Source organism: Vombatus ursinus, unplaced genomic scaffold (genome assembly GCF_900497805.2).
Source record: "Vombatus ursinus unplaced genomic scaffold, bare-nosed wombat genome assembly UNPS02014270.1, whole genome shotgun sequence".
Taxonomy (NCBI): domain Eukaryota; kingdom Metazoa; phylum Chordata; class Mammalia; order Diprotodontia; family Vombatidae; genus Vombatus; species Vombatus ursinus.
In genome coordinates, this window is record NW_020954048.1 from 185066 (window position 1) to 203244 (window position 18179).

The 18179-nt window shown below is 43.3% G+C and overlaps 1 protein-coding gene across 2 annotated transcripts in view; it reads left to right on the forward strand.

Moving 5' to 3' along the window:
* Window positions 1–1083: 1083 nt before the first annotated feature.
* The window catches only part of LOC114042170 (zinc finger protein 501-like), an 18589-nt gene continuing 1493 nt past the window's right edge, over window positions 1084–18179 (forward strand). The window contains exons 1-5 of one of the 2 annotated variants that reach the window (XM_027860834.1): window positions 1084–1151; window positions 2238–2469; window positions 12800–12926; window positions 14237–14332; window positions 17474–18179. The exon at window positions 17474–18179 is cut by the window's right edge and continues 1493 nt beyond it. In XM_027860834.1, coding sequence (XP_027716635.1) covers window positions 2437–2469; window positions 12800–12926; window positions 14237–14332; window positions 17474–18179 — 962 coding nt within the window. In that variant the 5' untranslated portion in view covers window positions 1084–1151; window positions 2238–2436. The remainder of the gene's footprint in view (window positions 1152–2237; window positions 2470–12799; window positions 12927–14236; window positions 14333–17473) is intronic. The other variant, XM_027860835.1, reaches the window with a different exon arrangement.

Below are 18179 nucleotides of genomic sequence, written 5' to 3' on the forward strand. Positions count from 1 at the left end.
CAGCTCCTAAACACATCACCTTAAATGCAAAATTTTAAGTGTATTTTACATTAGGGACTGACTATCCTTAGAGGGTCAAACATCCCAATTATCTTCCTGTTAAAGACCTTAGCTTAAAATGGATATGGTCTCCCACTGCTTCCTGGGCCATCTCCAGTCTTCCTGATCCACACCTGGCCACTGAACCCAGATGGCTCTGGAGGAGAAAGTGAGTGAGGCTGGTCACTTTGCACAGCTCTCCTTCACTTCAATACAATTCACTAGCATGTCATGGTATCAGCTTCTTCATGTCATGGCTCTGTATGAGAACGAAGGACCTGGGAGAACACGTCTGACTTTAACTGAGCCCAGATTCTAATCTAAGCCGAGAAATGTGCTAATACAGCTGATTGCATTTTGTGACAACCTCCATTCAGAAACTATGCTTGTTTTGCTGTGAATCACTTGCTTGCCTGGAAATCTCCAGGGTTGCCTCTTCCTTGCTCTCCCCCTCCCACCTCCTAAAGTCCCGAATCTTTCCTCCAATAAGGAATCAGGGGGCAGAGTGATGGGGGAGGAGGAGCTCTCAGAGATGACCAGCCTGGTGGGTGGTGGCCCACGTGGAATAAGAGCCCTGGGGTGGAGTTTGGAGGCCTGGGAGGGGTCTAGGGCAGGAGAGGGCTCATCCCAGTGGTCAAGGCGTTCCATGTGATGGAGGGCAGGGATTGGGGAGGAGAAGCAGGCAGGGTCCTGAGCTGTTGGCCCTGGGTGTGATTGGAGGAAAGGGCCCTTCCTGGGGGCCTCAGAGGCTGGGCAGAGCGTGGGAGGACCCTACCAGAGTAGGCTGGCTGAAAACAGGAACTTGGGCTGAGACTGGGCTGCCTTCTTCCTTTGCAGCTGAACTATCTCTGCCTTCCCTCGGAGCTGAGATCTCTCAACCTTCCCTGGAGCTGAGACCTTTCCGCCTTCTCCAGAGCTCAGATCGCGCTGCCTTCTCTCGGAGCTGAGATCTCTCTGCCTCCCCTGGATCTGTGGGCTCTCTTCTGGAAGCCAGCTCTGCGGGTGCAGGTCCCAGCAGGTCTGAGCCAGTCCCCTCCCACCCCACCCCCCACCTCCTGGCTTCTGCTGGCTGCTCTCGCCTTTGGGTCTCATGCTCCTCATCTGACCACGTGGTGAGTGCCCTCCAGGTCTACCTGGAGCAATCCTCCCGCTCAGACCTGGCTACTGGACAAGCTCCCCACCACTAACTGTTTCCAGACTCCCAATCACTTTCCAAATGCCTGGGGTCACCCTCCCCAGACTTACCATTGGGTCACCTTTTCCCAAAATTCACACTTTACACTTTAGGGACCAAAGGATCGTGCTTTCCGTCTTCCCATCGGGATGCAGGAATCCTGTCTCCCTGCCCCCAGCTTTCGGTGAGGGATTGAGTTTTTCTGTCTTCAGACCAAGCCCCTTGTAAGGATCCAAAGGTCTTACCGCACTTTGGATGCAGGACTCAAAGCTCCTGCCTGCCCGCTGTATTTGGCCCCCCCAGCTCCTGCTTGGCCCCTCAGCTCCCAGGCTGCCTCCCTGTCAGATCCCAGGCACAGGCTCCCTGTGTCAGCTCTCCCCTGGGGGATTCCAAGCCTAAGCTCTGCCAGAGGGTCCCAGGAGGCCTCCCCAGCACACTGCCATCCTGCTTTCCCAGGCTCAGCATCCACCTGGAACCCTTCTGTGTCTCCAGTGTCCCTGACCTCCCTGCCACGAGCTGGCTTAGAATGTCTCCCTCCCAGCCCCTACCTGTGCTCCCCTTCCCCAGGCCTCCTGCTTCCCTCCCCCTCTTCCTTCAGAGCCCTCAGGGCCCCTGCCAGGGGACTGAATCCCAGACTGGATTTTTCTCCCAGCCTCAGGCTTCCTCTGGTCATTCCTGGTGGCTCCATCCCACAGCTCTCCCCATCCCCAACCTTCCCTCCCTCATAGGTCAAGCAGTCTGTTGTGTAGGTAGTGTGTGTGTGTGTGTGTGTGTTAGTTGCAGAAAGGGGAGGCAGGGAGGGCAGAGGACCACCTTGGGGGGAGAGTTCTGATTCAGGAGCCGTTGAGGCTCTGCCTGGTCTCATCCCATCTGGGATCCAAAGTGCCTTCTGCCTCCTGGGTCTCTGAAGGAGGATGGGGGAGAGAGAGAGGGTAGAAAGGAGTGGGAGAGGGAAGGAGCCTTCCTGTTGAGGCCATCTTCATTTCCAAACCAGACCCTGCCTGCTTTCTCCCTCCCTCTGCAGGTTGGGGTCTCTGCCCTGAGGGCAGGGCGGGGTCTTTGTAACACCTGTGGGACCTCACTCTCAGTAAACCCCTGTAGACCAGCCTGCTGCCCAGGAAGATAAGGGAAGGACCTCTGCCCCTCTGGGATCCTTCAGCCTCCCCAGCTCAGCCTGCAGAGGATCAAGGCCTGACCCAGCAGGGAGCCCAGAGCCAGAGGGAATGGCCCCTGGGAGCCGCAGACCCCCAGCCCAGGTGAGTGCACTCTGTCCTCAGACTTGACCCACATCAGCCAAGGAGGCCATTTCCACAGACCCAGAGGCTTGTCTACGAGGCTGGCAGTCCCCCACCTGTGGATCATTCCTTTGCAAAAATAGGTGTGAAATTCAATACAGTAGTAACAACACTGCCCTGCTCTCTCTCCTGTGTTTTAAACTGATTCATCAAAATTTTGGCATTTTGTCTACCACGTCCTCCCCGCCCCAAATCGCTGCCCTCCCATGTGGGCTTTTGAAGTTTCCCCTCATGATCCCTGAGTCACAAGGACGACCACTCCATTCATTCCACCCTCTTTTGTAGGGGTCATGTCTTTGTGTCACACCCCTCCCCCCCACATCCACAGAACTTCTCCCCCTCCTCTTTGTTTCTTTTAACCCACCTCTCCCTTGTACCAACTGAAGGCCCAGGAAACCCCTTCCCCCTGAGGCTTGCATGGGCAGGCCTGGAGCAGAGCCCTGAAGGCTCCCCCAGCTCTTGGCCTCCACGGTGCTGTAGGCAGAGCACAAATGGTCCTGCTGGTGCTGCTCGCAGTCCTCCTGCCTCAGCTCACACACGTCTTCTCTGAATCCTTCTCATTTACCAGCTCTTAGGGGAAGACCATAAGCATTTAGAAAGGGTAGGGACCCTGTGCTAACCTACTGTGTATACAAAGGAAGGAAAAACCAGGCCCTGCCCTCAACAGGCTCCCAGTCTGATGGGGGAGACGTGTCAGCAGCTGTGTCCACACAAGCTCTTCACAGTATAGAAGGGAGATATTCTTAGAGGTTCTAACAGGAAAATCAGTTTTTAAGAAGGTAAGATTTTATTTGATACTCGAAGGAAGCCAGAGCTAATACGTATACACACATACATACATGCACACATACACATACATATATATGTACACATACACATGTGTGTACGTATGTGTGTATCCTCTCCTCCTGAGCTACCAAACCCAGAGAGAGTCAAAATAGTTTTGAGTGAGACCAGATAGAGCCGTTAAACAGAAAAAGGTACAGAAATGGTGCTTTTCCCCCCAAAAGCCTAGCTTCCAGTGTTCACAGGCCCTTAGCAGAGCTGTTTGGCCCAGGCCAAAGAAAAGAGGACCTTCTTTAGCTGGTAGTTAATTAGCATTTATGAAGGGCCTAGGACTTTCCTGGTTAGAGAGGACATAGGGAAAGGACTGAGTTTTGGGAACTCTTCAAAGTCCTGGGAGTTTTCTTTTCCAACTGGAGAAAGAGGCATACTGAAGGAGACGCTCAGTTCTTGTCAGACGCATCAGACTCAAAGGCAAAGAATTATGACAGGCACAATGAATGACTTACTTTCTCCCCAAAATCCACTTTTGACCATCTTCACGACAATCCTATATGGCTGATGTCCTTGTTATCCTTATTTCACAATTCAGGAAACTGAGGCAAACAGAGGTTCAGTGACTTACCAGCCAGGGTCACATAGCTAGTAAGTGCTTGAGGCTGGATTTGAACTCAGATCTTTGTGATCTTCTACCATTTCCTAGCTCCATCAGCATGGTATTAGTGTGCCTATCTTCCCACAACCCCTCCAACGTTGACTGGTGCCATTTTTGTCGGTTTTGCTGCGTGTGACGTGAAGCCTCAGTGTTTTGGTTACATTTCTCTTATTAGTGGTTTGGAGCATTTTTCATGTGGTTGGGAATACTTGGCAGTTCTTTTGAGAATTCTTTGTTCCTTTCCTTTGACCATTTATCTATTGAGGAATGGCTGTTAGTCTTATGTTTATTAATCGTTATAGATCGTAGACACCAAACCCTTATCACTGAAATTTCATACCAAGGTTTTTTGTTTTTTGTTTCCCATTGTCCTTCATGTGTTTTGTTTTGTTTTGTTTTGTTTTTTGGTGAGGCAATTGGGGTTAAGTGATTTGCCCAGGGTCACACAGCTAGTGAGTGTTATGTGTCTGAGGCCGGATTTGAACTCAGGTCCTCCTGACTCCAGGGCTGGTGCTCTATCCACTGTGCCACCTAGCTGTCCCAGTCCTTCATGTTTTCAAAGATTGCTTTGTACTTGAATCTATGCAACTTTGCTGTGCTTTGGGAGGTTGAGCCCCAAATATTGTATGTATATTTTCCTTATTTGGAACGGGAATTCTCTTTCTGTTATTCCTTCTTGTATTTTATTATTATTATATAGAAATACTGTTGATTTTTGAGGACTTATTTTGTAACTGCAACTGCGTAAGTTATTAGTTTTCTCAATATCTTTGCTGATTCCCTGGGATTTTCCAAGTAAACAGGGATCATTAGATCTCCTTTTTAGCTAGCTGTATTCCTTTCATTCCTTTCTTTTGTCTTATTGCTATTGCTGGCATTTCCAGAATTACATCAAATAATCGTGGAGAGGGGAGGCATCCCTCCTTCACTTCCAGCCTTATTGAAAAAAGGTTCTAATGTATCCCCATTTCCTGTGTACTTGCTTTTGGTTTTAGGTAAATGTCTTAGTGATATTGAAGAAGGTCCCACTAGGCTGAAACTTTTCATTGTGTTTTTAGCATAAACGAGTGTTGTACTTTGTCAGAGGCTTGTTCTGCATCTATTCAGATGACCGTGTGGTTTTGGATGTTTTGGTTTTGAATCTGATTAATTATGTTTTCCTAATGTTGAAGTATCCTTGCATCCCTGATATAAATCCCATTTGATGGTCATGAATGATTTCTTGAATAAGTCGCTGTAGGAATTTTTAAATAATATTTTATTTTTCCTCAATTACATTTAAAACAATTTTTAATATTCATTGCTTTGAGTCCTAAATTCTATCCCTCACTCCCTGCCTAAGCCCTGCCTGAGATGGTAAGCAGTCTTATGTAGGTTATACATGTGTAATCATGTCAAACATTTCCATATTAGTCATTTTGTGGAAGAAAACTTGAACTAAGAAAGAGAGAAGAAAGAAAGAGAAAAATAGTATGCTTTGGTCTTTATTCATACACCATCAGTTCTTTCTCTGGAGGTGGATAGCATTTTTCATCTTGATTGCTCAGGGATTGTCTTGGACCATTGTATTGCTGAGAATAGCTCAGTCACTGACGGGTGTTACATAGTATCGCTGTTACTGTATATGATATGCTGCTCACTTCACTCTGCATCAGTTCATCTAAGTCTTTCAGTATGTTCTGAAATTCTCCAGCTGGTCTGCTCTACTTGTATTGATAATTTCCTGTTTAAAATTTTTGAGTTACTTTTTATCAGTGATACTGGCTTGTAGGTTACTTACTGTGTTTTCTCTTTCACTGGTTTAAGTGTTAGGTCTATATTTGCTTCAGAAAAGGATTCTGGTAGGATGCTTTATTATTTGGGCGAATTATTTATGAAATCTGGGTATTAACTCTTTATAAATTATAGAATTCTCCTGGGAGTTTGTGAAAACTTTGGTAGTTCCTTTACATCATAATCTATCTTCATTTCTGGTTTTCTCGATGTGGTCTTCTGATTCTGTGAGTAATTCATGTTTTTGGAGATGTTCCTCTATTTCTTTTGGGTTCTTAGTTTCAGTAGCTTAACATTGTGCATCATATGTTCTGATTGTTCCTTTTCTTTCTTCTGATTTTGCAGTCTTTCGCTTTGCTCATTTGTTATTTTATGGATTTAATTTTCTGCTCTCTTCTTTTTAATAAGATTGACTAAGGGATTATCAATTTTATTAGTGTTTTCAAAAAAAACGCTTTAGTTTTATTTATCATTTCTCTTTTTTTTGGTTTCCAAGGTATCAGTTCCCTTTTTTACTATCCTCTCTTTTGGATTATTTTAGGTCTATTTGTTTGATTTTCTGTTTTATTAAAATGCATATTTATTTGATTAATCTTTTTTCTTTATTCTTTCTGTTTTCTTAATATATGAGTGTAAGAATATGTTTTCCCTTTGGGAACTACTTTAGCTGAATCACCCAAATTTTGTCATATTGCTTGATCACAATAATTTTCTTTTTACAAATAATCATTTCTGTGATTTGTTTTTGGACTGAGTCATTTTTTATTTAATAATGTTTTACTTTTTCCAATTACATATAAAGATAGTTTTCAATATTCATTTCTTGAAACATTTTGAGTTCCAAATTTTTCTCCTTCTATCCCTTCAGTCTCCCCTCCCCAAAACAGCAAGCAATCTAATACAGGTTATACATGTTCAGTCATGTAAAACATTTCCACATTAATCATGTTGTGAAAGAAGAAATAGAACAAAAGGGAAAAAAAACTGACACAACTCCCCCCAAAGTGACAATAGTATGCTTTGATCTGCATTCAGCCTCTATCATTTCTTTCTCTGACTCAGTCATTATGAAAGATATCATTGTTAAGTCTCCATCTAGGTTTATACATTTTGTTTCTAATCCCTGAATCAATTTCCATTCTTATTTCATTATGGAATGAAAGGATATATTGATAATTTTTGCCTTTTTACATTATCTCTGTATATCTGTGCCCTAGTCCATGGTTTTGGTCCAAAGAAATATGCATGTTCCTTTGCTGTCCCATTTAGAAGCAGCCCTAAGCCTTTTAGCTCTAGTTTCTCCAGAAATTTACTCATCCCTCCTGCTCTTATCTCATACTATTATTTCTTCCTCTCAGTTAGTCATGTAGATTCCACTTCCTCTTTTCTCTCTGTTAGTCCTGTTCATGAGTTTTTTTAATTTCATCAATTTTTGTGCCCTTTTCCAACAAGGATTTTTCTCCCTCTCTTTATTATCCATCTTTTCTTTCTGTTCCAGGGTTGGGAAACCTGCTGCCTCCTGGGCACATGTGGGCCTCTAGGTCCTCAAGTGTGGTCCTTTTGACTGAACCCAAACTTCGCAAAACAAATCCTCTTAATAAAAGGATTTGTTCTGTAAAACTTGGACTCGGTCAAAAGGCCACACCCGAGGACCTAGAAGACCACATGTGGCTGCAATGCCACAGGTTTGCCCACCCCTGAGACTCTCATTCTCTGATACATGATCCCTAAAATCATCTGAATGCTTTCTTTTCTCTGTGTACTTCATACATTCAAATCCTCCATGGTATCCATTCTAAGCTCTGTCCTCCAGGTGCTTTCTGGCACTGCCTTGTAGGGCTTACCACATGGGTTTCAGCTTTTCCATTGTACCTTGCTTTCAGAATATTCAGGTGTCTCTCCTTGATAGGGAACAACTCATCCTACTCACCTATACCCTCTCGTGTTGACCTTTTCTTTCTTCTACATTTGCCTGGAAATCTCATCCAGATAGCCATGCTCTCCTAGTCCTCTAAGTGCCAGTTGCCCCCAGGGCTCTAAACCCCCATCACCCTCTGCACAAGTAGACTTTTCAGGCCTAAATCCCTCAGGCTTCCGTGTGAGATCCTTATCTCCCTCCACCCATCAGAACATTCATCCGTGGAACCCCTGCCCCCTACAAAGTCAGCTCTCCTTCTCCTCTCCATCTTTTCAGTCTTTCCCCCTCCTCACCTACTCCCCTCCTTGCTCTTCTCTTCCTGAGACCATAGAGGTCACCTTCTCTATCCTCATTCTCTTTGATTTTTCTGCGGCCTTTGACACTTTTGATCCCTCTCTCCTCCTGGATGCTTTCTTCTCTCTGGGTATTTTTTTGGACACCCCTCTTTCCGAGTTTTCTTCCCACTTCTCTGACCCCTTCTTTGGAAGGATCCTCCTCCTGAGTATGCCCTTTAAACATACTTAGGTGTCCCTCAGGCTTCTGTCCTAGGTCCTCCTTTCTTCTTCCTCTATACTACTTTACTTGGTGATCTCATCAGCTCCCGTGGACTGAATTACCATCTCTATGTTGATGATTCTCCAATATACCTCTCCTGCCCCTATCTCTATGCTCATCTCCAGTCTTGTATCTGATTCCTCAGAGATATCTCAAATGGTTGACCAGTAGATATCTTAAACTCAGTATGTCCAAAACAGAATTTGTTACTTCTCCCAAAATCACTCCTTCCCACTGTATTGTAGAGGGCTATACTATTCTCCCTCAGGGTCACCAAATAGGAGTCTCCTGGACTCCCCACTATCTCTTACTCCACACATCCAAGATGGTGCAACGGTCTGTCCATTTCACCTTCTCCACATCTCTACACTATACGATTCCTCTCCTCTGACACTGCCACCAGCCTGGTGCAGGCCCACCTCGCCTCACAGCTGGGCTGTTAAGACAGCCTGCCTCCCTCAAGGCTCTGTCCATCCAGGCCATTCTCCATTCACCCACTAGAGTGATTTTCCTACAGTGCACTTCTGACCTTGTCACCCCTCTACTCAAGAAACTACATTGGCTCCCACTTGTCTCCAGGATCAAGTACAAAGTCTTCTGTTTCTCATTGAAAGCCCATCATAATCCAGCCCCCTTCTATCTTTCCAGTCTTCTTATACCTTACTCTCCAGCGTGTATTATTTGCTCCAGTGATGCTGGCCTCATGGCCTCTCTCACCTCCAAGCATTTTCCATGGCTCTCCCCCATGCCTGGAATGCTCTCCTTCCCCAGTTCAGACTCCTGATGTTCCTGGCTTCCCTTAAGTCCCTACTAAAGCACCACCTTCTACAGGAAGCCTTCCCTAACCCCTCCTAATTATCTTGTCTTCCCTCTTTTAATTATTTCCTATTTGTTCTGCTGGTAATTTGCTTTGTTTTTATTTGTTTGCAAATTGTCTCCTCCATTAGAGTGTAAACTCCTTGAGGGCAAGGACTGTCTTTTGCCTCTTTATGTATCCTGGCTGTTTAGCATGGTGCCCGGCACATAGTGGGTGCTTAATAAATATATGTGGAATAGAATTGAAAACGTCCAGTTCTTGATAAGACTTTAGCCTGTCACTTTCTTCTCTCTGTCCCCCTCTTCTTCTATTCCCTTTCAGGTATCTTCCCATGCTGTAATGTAGTTTCACAAAGGAAGCCTTCACCTGTGGGCAGGACATCACAAGATTCTGGCCTCCCCTTCACTGTTACCTTCATCAGATTTCCTGATTTCTCTCTGTCTCCTTGTGTACTTTTAGGGAATAATCTCCTACTGGTCTGGTCTTTCTGTTGTCACTCTGCTGCCTTTGTTGTTTGCAATTATTTACTCCCTCTGCATTTCTGTTATTTATGGTGTTTGAGAGGCAAATAATCTCTTCAGTTCTGCTTTTCTTTCTTTCTTTTTTTGGAGGCAATCAGTGCTAAGTCACTTGCATAGGGTCCCACTGCTAGTAAGTGTCTGAAGCCACATTTGAATTCAGATCCTCTTGACTTCAGGGCCAGTGCTCTGGAAGCAGACCCAGTAGTGGTATTGCTGGATCAAAGGGTATAGGCGGGTTAATAACTCTTTTATCCTAATTTCAGATTGCTTTCCAAAATGGTTGGATCAATTCACAATTCCACCCACAATGAATTAGTGTCCCAGTTTTATCACATCCTCTCCAACATTTGTTACTTTCCCATCAATCATTTTAGCCAATCTGATAGGTGTAAAAAGATATATTTCTCTAATCAATAATGATTTAGAGCATTTTTATGTGACTATAAATTGTTTTGATTTCTTCATCAAAGACTGCCTGTTCATATCCATTGACTATCCACTGGGGAACGACTCATATGCTTAAAGATTTGACAAAGTTCTTTGCATATTTGAAATATGAGACCTTTATATAAGAATCTCTCTATAATTCCCTCACCCCAATTTTCTGCTTTCCTTCTGATCTTAGCTACATATTTTTAATTTAATAAAAATTATCCATTTTACACCTCATGCTGCTCTCTATCTTTTGTTTATTCATAAATTGTTCACCTAGTCATAAATCCAATAGGTAGTATATTCCATGTTCTTCACATTTTCTTTTAATATCTCTCTTTATGTCTGGTTATGTACGCATTTTGACATTACCTTGGTAAATGGTGTAAGATATGTGTCTATCTCCAATTTCTGTCAGACAGTTTTCTAGTTTTCCCAACAATTTTTACCAAATAATGAATTCTTATCCCCAAAACTTCAGTCTTTACCCTCACAAAATACAAGGTTAGTATATTTATTTGCTGCTGTCATTGTATGTCTGCTCTGTTCCACTGATTTATCTTTCCATTGTTTTTTACCAGATAGTCTTAGTAATTACAGCCTTATAATATAGTTAGGATCTACTACTACACCTTCTTCCTTTACTTTTTTTTTCATTAGTTCCTTTGATGTTTCTGACTTTTTGTTCTTCCAAATGAATTTCGTTATTTTTTTCTAATTCAGTAAAATAATTTTTTGGTACTTTAATTGAGATGGCATTGAATATATAAATTAGTTTAGGTAAAATTGTCATTTTTATTACATTGTTGCTTCTTACACATGAATATTTAATATTTCTCCAATTATTTAAATCTGATTTTATTTGCATAAATTTAAAAAATAATTTTGTTCATATATTGTCTATTTTAAATGGGATATCAGCTGGTTTCTTTCTAGAAATATTTCAGATTCTTATTATTGAACATCCACTTTTTTCCCATATTGCTAAGCTCACATTTGCAGGATAGGTCACCCTGGGCTTCATCCTGAGATTTACTGCTCTCTAGAACACATTCTTCCATTCCCTCCTCATTTCTAGTGGATTTGGAATAGTCTTGCATATTTCAGTATCCTTTCCATTGTATCTGAAAGTCTTTCTCCTGATGGCTTGTAGAACTCACTTAGCCTCAAGGAACTGACAGTCTAACAGAGGAAGACATCACACAAAAGAATGATGAAGAGGGGTCCAGGAGAGGAGAAGGTATCTGATTCAGGAGCATTGTGGAGAAGTCAGTCAGAGAAGTCGCAAAGAAGTTGAGCCAGGTGAGAAATGAGATGTCTCAGATAAGCTTTCTCTTTAAACGGTGGTTTGGAGTTCCTGACTCCATCCCATTGTGATGAAGGAAGGATGTGGGAGGCTTGAAAAGGAAACAGGTTTTGAATAGGTTCTGTTGGGTGTAAGTTAGAGAATAAATTAGAGGTCAGTTATAGATCGATAAAAGGAATGCCTTCCTATAGTGAGAGCCCACACAATGAATATCGTTTAGTGAAGAGGATCAAGAGACCCTAGTGAAAAAGATACTTCAATTTTTCCAAGGCAAAATAATAGGACAATGGCAATAAAGGGTAAAATATGGATTAAAAATAGATGATGAGTCAGGTGTTTAAAGAAGAAATCACAATGATAAAAAAATGAAATGACAATTTTGTTCATATAATGGAGAATTGTTCTCAAATATCAGAATCTCTGATAAAGTGAATCATATGCTTCGGATAGAAATGGAAGACCATCAGATTCCAAGTCCATTGGCCAAACACACATTGTGCATGTAACAGACTGGAAATGTAGAGGACCACTCCCAAGTATCAGGATGTTTTCAGAACTGCTCAACCTCTCCTGTATATGCTCTGTCAACAGGCCTCTTAACTCATTCTTTTGACTTTTGTTCTACCAAGTTCCCAGAATTCTAGGGGTATCCTTAGATCTTTTATTTCTCTTGGGGAACCTGGCAATGTCTTTCTCATGACTTAGCGCAAACACAACCCACATTTACTTTTGTTTTTAATGAATTAAGGAACAGTCCTTTCTCCATGACAGTTACTGTTATTTCTATGTAACTAAATGTTGTAATTGAGGAATATATGCTATTATGAAACAAAAACAATCATAAAGAAAAGGCAAAAGATGTTTTTGCCATGACACATTAAACCCAAAGTAGCTTCAAGCCCTCTATGTAACAAGTGATAACTCACCTTCACTTGGCTGGAAAGGCTCATAGCCTCAGTTCAGTCCAGATTGTAAAAATATCTCTTTGGAATTTTGTTTTGAATAATCTAGAAAAGACTTTATTTAAACCTCTCAGGAAATAAACAAAACATATTCTATCCCTTTCTTCTCTTTTCTATAGTCACATGTAAATCTCCCCTCCACCCCCTGTAATTCACTGTACTTTTGAGCTTCTCACAAACTCCCCACACAATTTGTTTATACCATATCAATTCTAACAGTTCTAAAAAGGCAGAAATTTCAGATCATCTTTTTTCTGTCTCTTCCACAGAACCTCATACCTCACAGGTAAAACATATAATTTGTCCCAGATTGCATAGGAAGACATATTTCATAGTAAGACTTTTCTCAACTTTATTCCAACTGACCATATCAAATGCTTTTCTCAATATTCCTTTGGGCTCTTAATGACAATGCTTTCATGTGTTGACTCTGACACTCATCAAGGGTGCCACTTTTGGGTAAACCCCCTTCCTCTGCCTCAGTTTTCTCCTCTCACATGATGAGGGTTAGACTACTGGAATTCTGGAGTCTCTTTCAACTCTAAATCTTGTGACTTTTGATGGCTTAGGAGCTGGTGACATTCCAGGATGTGGCTGTGGACTTCACCCAGGAGGAGTGGGGCCTCTTGGACCATCCTCAGAAGGAGCTGTACAAGGAGGTCATGCTGGAGAATGCCCGGAACCTGCTCTCCCTGGGTAAGGACACTTCCCCTGGCCCCTCTGAGTCTGCAGTCCAAGGGACTATCTTCATTCCTCTGTGTACTGGGTTTGGAACATTTAGCAATTACTAGAAGAGAAAAGTGCTGGTCTCCTGTGTCCAAGAGACAGGGTCCTCCTGCTGCCTGGTTTTCCTATAAAAGGTCAGTACACTGTGTGAAGAGAACCTGGAGGTTTCCTGGTTGCTCCTGAAGCTGTCTCTTGCCAATTCTAGGTAGCTTGAGGTCAAAGATCAGATCAGTGTTGAAAGATCTCAGGTGCGGAAGTAATCTTACATTATGTAAGTCCAGCCTCTCCCTGGACATGAATTTTGTCTGCCAAGTCTCTGGAAACTGCTCAGGCGGCTTTTCCTTGTGACCCCTTCCTCTTTGGGATGGCCCTACTGTAGGGAACATTTTTCTTAAGAAGCCTCAATTTGCCGCTCACAGCTCCTACCTGTGCCTGCTATGGCAGGTTTGTCCTGAATCTTCCTTTACACTGCCCCCATTCCACACAGATGGTGGGAAAGACAGGAAGGGAATAAGCATTTCTATTCACCTGCTGTTCACCAGCTGTTGTGCTAAGTGCTCCCTTTACAATATTATGTCATTAGGTGATATTATTATCCCCATTTGACATTTGAGTAAACTGAAGCAAACAGAGGTTAAGTGACTTTTCCAGAGGCACACAGCTAGTAACTGCCTGAGGCTGGATTTAAACCCTGGCATCCCTGACCCCAGGCCCAGGGCTCTCTCTACTGCACTACCAGCTGCCTCTGATTTCTAGATAATGGAAACTTTGCAATGAGTCCTTCCTTCTATGCAGAAGGTGTGCCAAGACCAAATTTTCTGATTCCTAACTGGCTCCATGATCTTTTCCCTCACCTCTGCCCAAAGCTCCCATAATAAATGCTGTGGAAACCTTGAGTCCTGGGAACCATCCTGTGCTCCTTGTTTGCAAGCCCCTGTCAATGACAGGAATAACAGACTGGCCAAGAGTCAGAATTTGGACTAACTAAGGTTCACTGAGGTCCCCAGCTGGAGAATCTCACCAGAAGAGGCAAAGACTCCCTGAATGAATGGTACCAAGGTGTTTATAGCTTTCAGGGAGTGAGGAGCAGCATAGCGGATAGGGCCAAAGCTGATTCTCCAAGCCTGATGGGGCATATCCTATTTAGGGTTACTGGCATTACCAGCATTAATGGGAGAAGAAGCCAGATACGTGTGAACATGATGGAGTGATTCTCAAAATGCAGTAGCTCTGTATGCACACTGTTTTCTCCATCCTGATCCCTGATTCCCCATGCCCAGGGCTGCCAGTTCCCAGAGAAGATTTGATCTCTTATTTTGAAGAAAGGGAAGCACCATGGCTGCTGGAGCTAGAGGGCCTGAGGAGCTGCTGTCCAGGTGAGTGAGGTGAAAGCAGGTGTGTGAGAGCTGGGATTGCAAGAGGCTTCTAGGTGTGGTGACGAAGCAAGTGCTAGGTTTGGGGGCAGGAAGACCTGACTTGGAATTCTTTTCTTCTTTTTTAATTTGGTGAGGTTAAGTGACTTGCCCAGAGTCACACAGCTAGTGAGTGTTATGTGTCTGAGGCTGAATTTGAACTCAGGGCCTCCTGACTACAGGACCTGGGCTCTATCCACTGTGCCACCTACTTGCCCCTGGAAATTCCTTTTAGACACTTTTTAGTAGTGGGATCCTTGATAAGTCACAGAACCACTGAGCCTCAGTTTGCCTATCTGTAAGATGAGGGAGTTGGACACTGTGACCTTTAAGCTCTCTCCCAATGATAAATTTCTGATCCTATAAAAATTCATTGTTTGGAATTTGGAGGCATTGAACTCCCCAAAAAGTGCAAAAAGGGTTCGGCTTTCCAATATGAGTTCTTTCTTAGACCTTCTTCAAGTCAATGAACATTTAATAAATGCCTGCTGTGTGCCAGACCCTCTGCTAAGCACCAGGGATCTAAAGAGATACAAGGAACATCCCCTGCTCTCCTGGACCTCACAGACTGAGGTTGGGGGGGAGGGGGGCTGACGACATGCCAACAACATTGTAGAACCCTGGTAAGGACAGGACAAGTTGGAGCTCATTGAGAGGGAAGGCTCTCCAGTGAAGGAGGACTGGAAAGGCTTATTGTGGAAGGGGGGCTCTAGCTGGGGCTTCAGGCAAGCCAGGGTGAGCATTCTAGGCACAGGATGGTGAGGAAAGCCTGTGGAGTCAGGGGATGGGGATCCTGGAGAGGCAGTATCCTGAGGAAGCTGGTATGCTGGAATGGGATGATTTACACATGGAAAGGAGTTTGCTTTAGCAAGCCAGGGGAAGACAATTTAATCTGATAGTGCTACCAAAAAGGAAAAGAAAGCACCTGATTTATGGGAGGTGAGGAAGATAAGAGAGCTGTTCAAAAGTATTCGATTTCTTCATTAAAATATAAAGGGAAATTTCTCTGCTGAAGTACATGGGGGGTATAGAGTGAAGCAGCAGTGAGGGAAAAGTGAAAAGAATTGGAGAAGCTGCTGTGGTGAGTGAAATAGGGAGTCAGTTATGTTGTTGTTCAGACATTTCAGTCGTTTCTGACTCTTCATGATCCCATTTGGGGTTTTCTTGCCAAAGATACTGGAGTGGTTTGTCATTTCCTTTTCACTTTTACAAGTGAGGAAACTGAGGCCAACAGGCCTAAGTGACTTGCCCAGGACCACACAGCTAGTACCTGTCTGAGGTTGGATTTGAACTCCAGTCATCCTGATCAGTACTCTATCCACTGCACCAAGGGAGTCAGTTAATGATCTCAAAGGATAGCCTTGCCACACTGAGATTATGTAGCCTGAATGTGCAGTGGACCCAGGGGGACTAGTTTCACAATTTTTTCTCTCTCCATTCAGCAGCACGTAAGTAGTAGCAAAGGCTACAACCTTACTTAGAATTAATCCAAGGCTATGCTTTACATAAATCATCAACTTGTATTCCTCTCCTGATCTCCATGGCTCAATATTTGGCCCATTCTTGGATAATCGTTGGCCAGATTCATTGAGTTGACAGCCACTCTCAGTTTGGGGAAATGGGAGGGACAGACTGCCAGGTGTCCCATAGTATGAAATGCTTCAGGAGCCACGAAAGAAGCCTTTGTGATCTTCACGATTAGTCTGGTTAGGTCCCATCAGGATTAGAACCAGACAAAGGTCACTCGATATAGAGGTTAATGTGCAAGAAAGAGACACAAACAAGGGTGAAGCCAGAGCTGGCATTTGCCAACTAAGAAAGAGACCAGAATACAGGGATTGAGGTAGAGGCTAGAGCCTGCTGTCAGCCCTGGGCCCAGTCAGTGAGTCAGTAAGCATGGATTAAGCACCTCCGGTTTTCCAGGTGCTGTCCTAAGCCTTGGGGATACAAAGGAAGGGGAAAGCCAGTCCCTGCTGTCAAGGAGCTCCCAATCTGTCATGCAAACATGGAGATGGTTTGAGAAGCAACAGATTGGGAACCTAGCTCTTAGCTGATCCAAGGAAAAGAGAGTGTTTGGGAATGGAAAGACATCTAGTTCAATAGCATATAAGGGAACTCAAGGAATGAGGCTAACAGTGCTTTAAGAAGGAGAGCAGAATTAGGGAGGAAAGTCAAAATCAGAATAAATTGATCACCCTCAGAGATATGGTTTGTTTGGTTCCAGAGCACCTCAGAAAAGTGAATATTGCAATAAAATGAGTCACATGAATGTTTTGGTATCCCAGTACATGTAAAAGTTATGTCTACACTGTACTGTTGTCTATTGCATGTGTTCTACTGTTATATGTAAAAAAAATGTGCATACTTTAATTTAAAAATATTTTATTGCTAATAAAAGCTATCTATCCTCTGAGGCCTCAGCGATGCTTCCTCCTGTTGCTGGCGGCCCACTGTGGATGGCTGCTGACTGATCAGGGGGCGGGTTGCTCAATGTTGGCAGTGGATGTGGCACTTTCTTAAGATAAGGTGACAGTGAAGTTTGCCATGTTGATTGACTTCTTTTCACTTCATCCCTTAAAGCCCATTGTAGGGTTCTTAATTGGCCTGATTTCAATATTACTGTGTCCCAGGGAATAGGAAGAACCAAAGAGGGAGAAAACACGTCAACATACAATAATAAAATAATTTTTCTTAAAAAAAAAAAAGAAAATGCAATGGAGAAAGGCCATCTAGTACCATGGACAGAGCATGTCCACTTGCAGTGCTGGAGTTCTGGTCTCAGCTGCAGGAATGTGTTCAGATCACTCAGCCATTCTGAGCTCATGGCTTGAGCTGTAAATGTAATTAGAATGCTGGGCCTGCCAGTGTCATCGGTATTGGTGAGGATCCAATTTGATTGTGTGTGAAGGTCTTTTTAAATCAAGTTATCCTGCAGATGTGAGTTAATGGCATCTTTAAATGATTGATCCTGTCCATTAAACTTAAGATTTTTCTCTTAGCTTGGGGAAATAGGATGTAGATCAGTTACTTTCTGCCACTAGATTATAATTATATATGTGTCTACATGGGTCTTTCTGTATATGTTTTATTGCTTGTTTTTTGCAGGAGAGTTCAGACCTGAAATGCAAAAGACTACTGCAAAGCTAAGCATTTCTGTGGAACAAACTCAAGGGCAAAATTTCATGACTGATGGTCCCCGTGACTTCACTCGGAGACAGATCTGTTCTGTGCTTCACAGAATCCACATAGGAGAGAAACCTTATGATTTTCATCATTGTGGAAAAGACCTGAGTCAACAGTCATCCCTTATTTGCCATCAAAAAATTCATACTGGAGAGAAACCACAAGAGTGTCATGAATGTGGTAAAGCTTTTAGTGAACACTCATCCTTTCTTATACATCAGAGAATTCACACTAATAAACCTTATGAATGTAATCAGTGTGGAAAGGCTTTCAGATATAAAAGCCATCTTGCTAAACATCAGAGAGTCCACACTGGAGAGAAACCTTATGAATGTGATCAATGTGGAAAGGCTTTCACACAGAGTTCCAATCTTGCTGAACATCAGAGAATCCACACTGGTGAGAAACCTTATGAATGTAATCAGTGTGGAAAGGCTTTCAGATATAAAAGCCATCTTGCTCTACATCTGAGAATCCACACTGGAGAGAAACCTTATGAATGTGATCAGTGTGGAAAGACTTTCACACAGAGCTCCAGTCTTGCTACACATCAAAGAATCCACACTGGAGAGAAACCTTACGAATGTAATCAATGTGAAAAGGCTTTCAGATGCAGCTTCAGTCTTGC